Source organism: Argopecten irradians, chromosome 10 (assembly GCF_041381155.1).
Source record: "Argopecten irradians isolate NY chromosome 10, Ai_NY, whole genome shotgun sequence".
NCBI lineage: Eukaryota > Metazoa > Mollusca > Bivalvia > Pectinida > Pectinidae > Argopecten > Argopecten irradians.
Genome location: NC_091143.1, coordinates 33181087 through 33193695, shown reverse-complemented (window position 1 = coordinate 33193695; position 12609 = coordinate 33181087). Strand labels below are relative to the sequence as shown.

Below are 12609 nucleotides of genomic sequence, written 5' to 3'. Positions count from 1 at the left end.
ACTTGAACATAACTATTTTGATAAAAAGTTTGTATGTTACTTGAACATAACTATTTTGATAAAAAGTTTGTATGTTACTTGAACATAACTATTTTGATAAAAAGTTTGTATGTTACTTGAACATAAGTATGTTGATAAAAAGTTTATATGATACTTGAACATAAGTATGTTGATAAAAAGTTTGTATGTTACTTGAACATAACTATTTTGATAAAAAGTTTGTATGTTACTTGAACATAACTATTTTGATAAAAAGTTTGTATGTTACTTAAAAATAACTATTTTGGTAAAAAGTTTATATAATACTTGAACATAACTATGTTGATAAAAAGTTTGTATGTTACTTGAACATAACTATTTTGATAAAAAGTTTGTATGTTACTTGAACATAATCATGATAATAATTGTATGTTACTTGAACATAACTAAATAAATAAAAAGTGTGTATTTTACATGAAAATTAATAAGTTGATAAAAAATGTGTGTATGCAGCAGGCCTTTACTTCGGTTTTACTGGTCACTCGAAGATTGTTGTGTTGTTGGCTTTTCGCAAGGTAAAAATTGTTTGTTTCAGTTTAGTAATTCCACAGAGTTCGGTAATATTTCTGTCACCAAATAACCATCCAATTTTGTTAACTAGTGTTTATAGCATGTACTAGGAGCGATGGTTTGACCAGATTCGACTTTACAAAGACATTACATTAGGTCATTTCTGACCTTGAAATGAAAATGGCGACTGTAGATTGTAATGGTGTAAAGTAAGTAATTTTGTAACTGAAAAAAAACGTATTCGTTTGCTCCTACATGTATTTTTTTTGAAAAAAAAACTTTGTCAGCAGTGGAGCATCTTTAAATTAAACACTGGTTTTTTTTTCTTAAAACAGTATATCCACTATGTTCAGATGACACAATAACATTGACTATGTACACTGGTATCAATTGGGACGCCCCATACATACTATGTTTACATGTTATAATCTATAGCCGCCAATATCGAAAAAAGATTGGGTGTGTATACTTTCATACTTTATAATGCTATAAACACTATAGTAAACATAACGGCATGGTTATTTGGTGACAGAAATATGTACTGAACCCTGTGGGCTTACTTAACTGAAATGTGCAATATTATGCATACGTTGCCAAAAATTACAAACAAAATAATAATTTACGAGTCAACAGTAATATCTAAGGTTAGGGCAGATGTCGCCATGCTAGACACTTTTTATCAACTAAATTGTGTTTACGTACACCTAATATGTTAGATAGGCATACAATAGATGGGTATTTTCGATCTTGTCTTGGCTCAGTCATATCTCTCTCACCTCGACCACTCAGCTACAGCAAGTTTAAAGTTATTAAAGGACGCACAAATGTTGTTGCGCGATAGCGACGCAGACGTAGATGACGTCATGGTGTGTCTTATAAATATAAATGGGGGGTATTGTTTAGATGGAAACCCTATTTCAAATAAATGGTTTGCATCGCAAAGGAGCACACGTCCAATTTAAACATATTATTGACAAATGTTTATAAATGATTTTACTGTATCACAATATCGGTTTTCTACGCACATTTAAATATGGGTTCCAGCGTATGTAAGTGTTTTTACAATCACGAAACCGGAAAATGTTGACGTATTAAAGGAAAATCAACCAAAAAAATAAAATCAACCAAAAAAAGTATCAAATATTGCATGATTACTCTACAGTCAGGCGCGTAGCTGCAATGTAAGCACATTTAAAGCCAGTGAATGCACATCACTTATCTAAGTATGTGAAATTCAAATATTCGAGGGACGTTTGGAATGTACTGGTCAGTAACTTTGGAGTTTTATGTGTATGTTTTTGTGAAACTCGTTTAAGAATGAGCATACCAGTGAGAGTAACAGTCTTTCTACCACAATAAGCGGTGCTATTCAACTCTCACAGCATAAAATAAACGGCACAGTTGTTGATTAACAATTTGTTTATACCACACGTGGTATAAACTCTACGCATTCTGATTGGCTGACACGGTGAACTTTGACCTGTGAACTTTTTTCTTGGTGTCACATCATCATTTGTCAACGTCATCAATAATCGAATGACGTCATACTATGTTGTGATCGCTGCTGTTCTGATGTTGGAAAACGTATGCGTTGTGGTCGTTGTCTCAAAATACGTGACGTTTTCATACATGTTAAATTGACATTATATTGATAATACATCTTGACGGACAAGATTATACTGAGGAGTTTCGTAGATTTAACGTGTATGAAACGAACTTGATGTTGATGGTAATGGCTTGATGATTATTTGGCGGGAAATAGACGATGCCGTGTCGTGCGAATGCTTTTACATTTATACGTGTAGTCCGACATTGAGTTTTAATTTATGGAAGTAACTATGAAGATTTGAACTCAATAAGACGTTAAATGAGTGTAATTTAACCCTTAAGATATTCCGATTAGAAGAATTTGATATCGATGGATTCTTTATCAAACGATGAATTTTTAATACTTATCAGTGTCTTTTTGTTGATGAAAATATTACTACACCTTATTTGCATATTTCGGTAAATACACGTTACCGTATCCCCACCGTATATCCGCCGTATTTCTATCGGCTAAAACAAATAAGATTGTGGTAGAAACAGGTCACACTACTCGTGGGTGTTGAATATTGAATTTGTTCCAAACTCCTAAGTTATTTCTTAAAAGTAACAAAAGACACTCGCTAATTAAGGCTCGTGTCTTTAAAAAATAACTTACTCGTGTGGAACAAATTCAATATTCAACAACCACTCATTGTGTTATCTTTATATACATTGTTTAAGAATTGGAAATTAATATATAAAAAAACTGTATACATGTATTTAATTTTTCCTGATAATATTCCCGACTAGCGAAGCTCGCCTCCTTATCAAGAGCAAATAAATAGTGTAGATAAAAAAGCTACTATGGTGATATAAGGTCTCTCATGATGGACTGCCAGTTCGTTTTAGGAAGTATTAAATCAAAATTATAATGTTGTTTATTGCCTAAGAGGAACTTTAATTTTATTCTAGGCATTTCAGGTTTTGAAGTCGTGGATTAGAAATCATTTTATTGAGAACATAAGTGTTTGAGTTTTGACATTGTGGTGCTCACTCTGTATGTGGATTAGGCCGAATCACCTGTCTCGTAAAATGAGCTCCTTTTCTTTTTGTCGTCGTTTATTGATACGCTCATTTTAAAAGGCTCATTTTTAAGAGACAGAAGATTCAGTCTATACGTAGATATGTATTTTAATACATATATAAATTGAATATGTTTGTTTCTGGTGGAAAAGAAAGATAAAATCATAGCATTAACAATATGAAGGTAAGAAATAATGATGCCACCTTACATTGGGGATGATCTAAATTTTGCTATTTCTAAATTACGAACAGATCTTCCTTGCTAACAGTTGGGATATATTTCATATCTTCCAAGTCAGAATAAGTGCATATTCATTGAACACTTATCATCAAACATATAACATACCTACCTGGAAATAACGAGTCTATATTTTAAAATGAATTCATTTCCTTAACTAACGAGACTAAAATATATTTGATGTACCCTACAGATGTATCAGCATGACCCATTTGGTGTTACCTATGTTGCATAATGGTAGATAACGCAAAAACTGCCAAATGCCACCAAATGGCACCATTTGAAATCTAGATATTTCAAATTTTTAACAGAGGAGACTATCACGGACCCCCTTCAAACCTTCTCGTACCTGCGGCGCCCTCCTCCAAAAAGCGCTTACACACCCAACATCCTTCAGCTACGCGCCTGACAGTCATTAGTTTTCTCGAGCAATTCTCATGCGGATGAACTTGACCATCGCCATGGACATTCCATTACTTACGAATGTCACGTAATCTAGATACCGATACGAGAAAAAGATGGTCAATGGGGTCAGATGTAATGTTTACAGGTTTTACAGGAGAAACATCTTTAAATGTTGTTACTCTGATGAAAATAAATACATTTTATTGCTATGCGATATCCTTTACTCATACTAATATTTACCTTAATTGTGAAAAAATGTTATGTACCATGCACCATATCGTTGAACATATTCGCGTGATAAACCGGAAGTTGTGAAACGTCATATGCAAGTAAACATTAACTTGTGCAGATCAATTGGACATTCCATATCACCTTTGACCTCCAACTCGTGCTTCACACGTTTACTGAACTTTGGCATCATAACCCTGGTAATCGGAAGTCCTAATGCCTTCACATATTTCAGAGATGTTTACCTGGTAAACAGATTATATAAGTGGTTTTGATAAATATATGTTAATATTTCTTTGACTTTCAATATTTCAAAAAGATATACATTCTTGTTTGTCAAAGTACAAGGAGTTTAACAAAATTTTTGCTATGTAGAATGAAAATTTGATACAATAAGGAAATAAATTTATCCTATTTTTTAGTGAAATCGCCATCTTGTAGTTTCTTGGGTTTTTTTTGTTGTTGTTATTTTTTTTTACATTTTGAGGAACTAATAGAGGCAGAACACGGATAATTCTTTACCAAGAGACCAGGACGGGGAAATATCTACCCTCGGAGGAGTTTCACGACAGTCTAACACTCGGCAAGCCTCATCGGGTAGAGATTAATCCGTCTTGCCATGAAGATAGGGAAAGATCTTAATCTTATCCCTAGCAACCACGGGATATCACTGTGAAGTATGAGAGAATCCGAAATCAACAAGGAACATTGCATAACCTAGGTTGATGTTCCGATTATCATATCTTCATATTCTTCATGACATTATGAATTTCTATCTGAACAATTTTACCAAATTTTATTGTCAGTTAAAGGGACAATTCAGTCTAAGAGAACATTAAAATTTGTATATATATCGGGAAAAATCCAGTTCTAATGGAAATTAGATCAGTCGGTTTTACTGTAATATGCCTAAAAAGCACATAGTTGTGACATGTGTGTAGATGTTCAAACTCGCCCGCTGTCCGCCATTACACATTGTGGTCGAACTTCTTGTATGCCGAACCCTGTCCCTTGCTCGTAGAGTAATGCAACTTTTGTCTAGAACTGCTCAAATCGCTCTGAGAGGAGTGTGTTTACTTTATTAGGTGAATTGTCTTGCCTAAAAATCATTTTATCACCTTTTCAGTGGTTATGAAGTTTATTTGTTTAACACGCGTGTCTTTGGCTCGGGTTTAGGTACAGCGTCCATGTTGTACCTGCTTAATCGTATTGATCAACGATTTGATATTTCAACGATATTAATTAAAATACTAAACAATGACGTGGAATTTGTCAATATTTTATGTTATATGTTTCATAAGAAATGTAGAACAATGGATTTATGCCATATTTTGCTTCTTGCTTATGTAAAAGAATTATTAGCCTAAGTGAATTGTGTCTTTAATCATACCGTATTTCAATACTTTACTTTCATTTGTCAATTTGATACGTCATTTGTAACATTTGACCCACCAAAAATGTTCTTTTTTGACCCACCAAAAATGTTCGTTTTTGGCTCAAATTCAATACGGCGATCATCTGAATGACATCATAACAGAAAACATTTGTATTTTTTGTACAACTAGTTCCTTATTAGTTAAGAATCATTGGATAAATTATTCGTCCACCAAAATCTTGAAACCGTTTTTACATAATACATAGTAATGTTGTATGGAATTAACTTCCAGTTATGACGTCATCAAGATAGTGGAAATGGAGAATTTTAACCAGATTTAAAAAATTGGCATACCATTTTATGATCCAATATGACAAATGCGGTATCAAAATAACGGGAGAAAGACATTGTTCAGTTAAGAAAAGAATCGAAAACAAAAAAGAACCAACATAAAAACATGATAACAAAATCAACTTCAATCAAAGAAAAAAATCAAAACACGAACACAGACCAATTCGTTATACACTTATCACCACTCAAGATAATTAAGCATTGAAGTTTCTATTTTTTAATTTCATCAGGGTATAAAAGAAATTTTGTTTGCAAACTGTGTGAATCCGCGTAGCGGATTCTAATAAAAGTTTGCAAACAAACTTTATAACCCGATGAAATTAAAAAATAGTGACTTCAATGCTTATAATTAATTTTCCAGGCTACTTTTATAAAATTAAATACGTTTACACGTACGATTACATTAATTATTTCCAAGGGATTATATTTTCCAAATCAATACGCAACGTCGGTTTCCGCGCCATTCTCGGATTTTTATTTCATCGTGGAATAAAAAAATTGAATAGGCCAATTAGAAAGCCAGAAACAAAGAGAAAATTAATTATTTAAATATAAATCAAAATAATATATCCTTCATTCTAAAACGACCAGTCGAGAACATAGAACCAATAATAGGTCATGTGGTAGCCCTCTCTCGAATCACCCGTCGTACAGCCTGGAAGTAAGGACTGGTCGGGTTGGCGTGGGTCACGTGGTACAAGGTAGGTACCATTCCAGCCAATAGCACACGAAGGGGGGTCAGCGTCCTCTACTACAGACGAGTGGAATACAACATGGATTGTCTGTAAAACAGGTATGTGTACTACATCACTCTTTTTTGCGTTCATATCATTCTGATTTAACACTTTACAAATACATCACGAACCATATGGATTTGTTTTAAATATATTTTATCTGTATCAGATATATACAGTGGGATTGGGCACAAGTTGGACAACTTGTTTTAGGCCCTCTCCCAATACAATTTAATCAATACATACACAACAAGATGACAATATATTTACGTATGTGTAATTAGGAGAGGTAGAATTTGACGGAGAAGGAAAGAGTTGGTAGAAAACAGGCAAAGTAAGATACGTATTGACCGAGGGCTATACTATTTTAAAAATAAAAATATGTCTAATGCGGGTTATCTGCCGATGCGGGCTATCTATGGAAATCATTACGAAAATAGAAATATATACGTGCTATACGTTGTAAGCTATATTAAAGACACAAAAATAGGAGGTGAATAGCTGAGGTACGCTCCTACCATATTAAAGTATTTTTATATCAGCCATTTTTCTTGCATTTGACACCTATCATTAACCATATAATATGCTAATGACTCTAGATGTCTTTAAATAAACCTATGTTTCCCTCTCCAAAATGAAAGGATTATAACATTTAGACTCACGTGCCATTATTAGTACATAATACAAATTATATGTACATTACCTGTGCGGGCAATACACAGGGAATCACTGTAGGTGGAGGGAGGGGAGAGATAGAGAATGGGAAAGGAGGGGAGAGATAGAGAAGGGGAAAGAGGTTTCGTTATTATTTTTTTAAGGTTTACTAGAATGACATATTTTCCTATGCTGACAGCAGAAGTTTCAGCATTTCACGTGTCGATGCTTTAAGCTGTTTTAAATCACATCCCGTGCCATGTTTTCGCTCTCCAATCTATCCAGGCTTTTACAATATACGTTTCTCTTTTGCAGTCAGCATCATAGATTAAGTTTTCACAATATATATCTTGTGTACAAATAAAGGGAAGAAAAACATTTGGATTATAATTTCCAAACTCTATTTGTATCAACAATGTATTTCTGGGTGCTCTGGTATATAAGTGTATTTTACTCATCTAAAAATCCATTACTTCTATGCATTAATAACCGCAAATCGAGAGAAATGAAATTGTTTAATACGCGATATAATTCTATTCGTTGTTGAACATAAACATCACTGTGGAAAAAGATGTGACTTGCATTTTCAATTTGGTATCCGCATTGACAGTGACGATTATCTACTAAATTTGATAAAATAGGTCGTTGATTAAAGTACTACAATTGCTCCTAAGTCTGGCTTGTAATATGTTAGCAATTCCATTTCCAATAAGATAGTAATTTTGAATTGAAGGTCTCATAGTGTTTATTGATTCTTTGAACACTGAACACGAAATATTTTGTCAGATCTGTAAGTCAGGTTGGTTCCATAGACGAATAGTAGTCGGAAAAAATTTTAGAAAGCTGTAACCGGAAATTAGACAAAAGTATTTCTTTGGTTCAGTTGAACAGAACTAATATAAGATAACCTGACTTAAGTTTTACTATTGAATCGGTATCTATTGTGTACATAAATTTTGGCAAAATATAGGGAAAATAAGTTCATCGGGTTTGGAACATACTCCTGTCATCAAATAGTCATGCCATCATTTTAGCCTATAGGAGGCACAAGCAACGTTGTACAAAAGTACAAACTGTGAGTCCTGTTTGGTAAAACTTAGAGAACTTTAAGTCTTATAAAAAGAGAGAAAGTTAAACAAGAGACATGCACAAAAAGGTAAAGAAGATATACGAGCACAAACCAATGAGGTAATAATCAAAAGGATATTTTCACTGTCAATGCTGCATTCCGATCGGTAAAAAGCGAATGAAAATATCAAAATTGAGTTTATCGCTTTTATGTTCACCGTGAAACCTTATATTCACTGCATTATAATGTAATAAAAAAATTATTTTGTATTGATGTATTTCCTACATTTACACAACCATCACATACGTACCGCCGCATTAATGCTGTCGTTGAGGGCAGAAACCCGGAAATCAATTGGACCGTGGTCACATGATCCAACCTGGATTTGCTGGGAGTGGTTGTACCGGACATTCGGCTTTAGTGGAGGAGTTTTGACAGTTGATATACACCCACTCACAAGTAAAAAAATGTATCATACTTTCATTATTTAAGTCGAATTCCTTGTGAAGTCATCATGATATTTGCCTGTTTTCCGCTTTTGTAAATTATTTAGAAACATACTGCTGTTGATCAATTTCTAATCTGTAAATAATCGAATTTAACCTCGACATTACTCCTAGGTTTGTAAAAGTCTTTGTAGAATTGAATAAAGGCTTTTGTTAAATACTTATTTCGCTTCAAGACTATGAAAATGATAAGTTTGACTACCTGGGATCCCAGGTATCATTAACAGTGACTAGGAATGTGACTGTCTGCACATTGACCAGCTTCTCCTGTAGTTCCCTCGGCCAGATGGCTGTCACACACAGCCAGAAGTAACCGATCAGTACTAAAACCAAAACCTGGTGGGCAAACATGGCTTCCCCCGACTAAACCACTATCGTTATCGCTACCATTACAAGGTCAAGGCTTTCGATTATTTGTCAGCTTTATTAAAATTTATATAACTGTTGCTTTTTTGAAAAATATGTAAAAGTATGTTTTTCTAACATTACCAACTATCATTTTTATTCACTTTTATTTTATTCTTTCTTCTTTTTTTTCTAGATCTTTTTTTCATGTTGATATACAATGATCATATTCATTAATAATTAATTTGACTTAAGAAAACAAATCTTATTTTAACAATAAGGAAAGAAATGTTAGATAGGAAACACATCGATGATATATATTTCAGGACTTCAATATATAGATTTATACTGTGAACAAGGATATTTGTATTAAGTAATTTAATTTGATTCTCGATTTCATATAAATGGCATCTGCCTTATGTTGTATTCAACATTTCAACAATATTTTCATTTATTGCTTTATATTAGACAATTCTTAATAAGTATAATGTATTTTGTCTTTTTGCTTTGTGTATAGACCAATACCAATATTTAGTGTCTAATTTCATAATCACCAAAACATTTATCAAGCGTGTTAAAACTTATAGATCAATACGCATGCATGATTTTATTCCTAATGCAGTCGGACTGTACATTTTTTAAAATTTCAATTCAAATTTCTTAATGAACGGAAAATGTATTATTGCATGATGGTTGAAATGGTTTTATAAATACTGAAGTAGTAAAAATAATTCTTTCTGAACCTTAGTTAGCAATATTTGAGTTATCTCCCTTTGCGCACATTTAAGCTAGTCTTGCTTAGTAACATTAAGGTAAGCTTAGTCTAGCTCAAACAACATAGCGGGAAATATTTGGCCTCCGAAAAATATAGAGATATTGTTCTTACTAAGTAAGTGCATTTCTTGAGGAAGAAAGCTTGATACTGTACAGGTTTTTGTCTGTTAAATTCAAGCAATTAAGGATCATTAATATTTCTTCTATCTGCTGATAATTTAAGTATTTCTGAGATTATATGTTAAATCTATGTTTGATAGCAAAATAGACGGAATTTCACGGTCAACACCGTTTCTTTTGAACTGAGGAGACAACCAGTTAACGAGAACGAAATTTGCGCTTTGCAGGAATTATGTATATGTATCTTCTCTTGTTCTCAACCAATCCCCCATTACATTTATTATGACGTAGAGATGTTTACCATTATCTAATTTTATCAACAAAGGAAATGATTTGTTTTAAGAAAATCACGTCATTTAAATAGAATTTTGAGTCGAACGGTGTGTACCAAGGGAATTTGTTACCCTTAAAATATTTGTTCTTAGACATTGGTATGTAAGTTTTAACTTTGAGAACGAAAACCGAAAACATTTAAGACAGAAATGTTTAATCATAATTGACATCATTGAACAAATAATTTTTAATTAAAAAATATGATATTGTAATTGTTTTCTTTTCATACAACATACAGATGTAGCCAGTGTCATCATTTCAAACTGTGTAATATGTTTTGCTTTGGTCTTATCTTAACCGGACGGAAATGTGCTTTTTGTTGCTATGTTGTCTAGTGTTCTATGTTCCATATTAATAAAGCGGTTAACTACCTCAATGAGGTGTATCTCTGGAAAAATGGGTTCATTAACCACAGAATATGTTGTCTGCTTTCTATTTTTACTTTTGTTTGCTTCATACACATAGCCAACAGGTAGAGTTCCAAAGACACAGTTTCTAATTGACCACTGTTTTCCAAGATCTCCTCTTTCCTGCTTAGGGTATTTATAATAAAGGCACAAGAACTGCGAACAAATTGAATTCATTCCTAAAGCAGTTAACAAAAATTTGTAGTCAACGCCAAGATAAAGTTTTACTATATATGTTTTTTCACAGATTTGTACTTCACAGTTTTGTAACTGCTTCACCTCCATTTAAAAATCTTTCAAAGTCAGTTTCAGGTCCTCATAGTTTTCTTTTGTCCTTATAATAAATATGAGGTAGTTCCCTTCCACTGAGCCGCACCGAGCCTCATTCATGATAGTGAAAGAAAAGTTAATCACATCCATTTTTTTGCCAACTTTTGTTCCATCCCCTGATATTTTATGTGCAATGTATCTTCATTATTACAGGAATCCTGCTCAATCAGTTTTTCACAACAGCCATTATCCTTTCCCTCAATGATTGTTGTACTCCTAACCCATCTGCAGTTTCTCTAATATTAAAGCTGGAATTAATAGAATGAATTTGTTCTGATACAGAAAAACTTCGAGGCAAAGACTTAAAGAGCATACTCAATTCATGATAACATGACCACGAAATATGAGTTGTGTCAAGGACATATATCAACATGTTCATGTCAAGTATTTTCTCTGATGACACCTCAGAATCATCCACCAATGACACCTCTTTCTTTCCATTTCTAATCACGGTCACCTCAACTACACTACATTCATTCGATTTAGCACTCTCCAATTTCTGACTTTCAAATTTTGCTCACATAAGAATTAGTACAATCACTTAGCGGTTTTTATTTTGCGTTTAACCGAAACAGGAGTAACAGAGTTTAATATTTCCTGAAAACTTTCACAGGATGCTTTCCATTTTTTCTCTACATGTCTTACATATGTTATATTTTTTTAATTTCTTGTCTCAAAAATTCATTTTCATTTCTGAGATTTTCATTTTACCTTTCCAAGTTGTAGCCCTGGTCATGTGTAACCTCAACAAACCAAGTGATGCAGCTGATTCTTAAATGCCTCAGACTGTCTTCACCCTTTCTTTTTTTTCTCAAACCATCTGATTTCAGCTTGAATCTCATTGTCTCAGGGGTCAAAACTTTGACCCTTGACTACAAAAAATCTAATTAGCTGAATGAATAAATACAACCAGTATCTGTATGTCAAACCTGTGTTGGAGACCACTTGAATGGTTATTGAAAAAGGGCCTCTCCAATGACATTTAAATGTACATTTGAAATATGTAAAGAAGTTAATATGCTACAAAATGTGTAATACACTTACATTGAAACTAAAACAACTGGTCTGTATAGATTTTTTTTTTTTTTTTTTTTTTTTGCAAAGTCTGGTTTTATTGAGTAGATTGATTATCGTCCTATTAACAGCCAGGGTAATTTAAAGAATGTCATGTTGAGATGGTGGAGAAAAACCGACCAGCTTTGAGCACATGGCAACTGCCCCAAATGGGATTCAAACAGGTGAAGGTTTATGGTTATACCAATATATCAGGATATCTATGCCACTTAGCATTTATTTGTTCAACTTAATTCTTTGAACATTCTTTGGAACACCTTTTCTTATCACATGTGAACATTTTTATCAATAAATATGATATCCCACTTATGCAAAGTATCCAATGTACTAAACGTCTGCAAGGTACTAGACTATCAAAATATACACTTGGACCAAAACAAAACTTTTGCGGAAACTGTACGACTTATTTCATCTATATACATGAACATACATGAAGTTGTTCTCATATATGTGGTTGTTCCCGATCTGGACACTCAGTACCATGGACCACCAATTCATTTGGGTCCC

At 33.2% G+C, this 12609-nt stretch overlaps 1 protein-coding gene across 1 annotated transcript; it reads right to left on the bottom strand.

Moving 5' to 3' along the window:
- Positions 1-5861: 5861 nt before the first annotated feature.
- On the bottom strand, positions 5862-9090 carry LOC138332804 (uncharacterized). Its single transcript, XM_069280762.1, has 3 exons — positions 8922-9090; positions 8524-8665; positions 5862-6538 (listed from the first exon to the last, which is right to left on the bottom strand). The coding sequence occupies exons 1-3, from the start codon at positions 9068-9070 to the stop codon at positions 6335-6337; spliced, it is 495 nt and encodes a 164-aa protein (XP_069136863.1). The 5' UTR covers positions 9071-9090; the 3' UTR covers positions 5862-6334.
- Positions 9091-12609: the final 3519 nt, after the last annotated feature.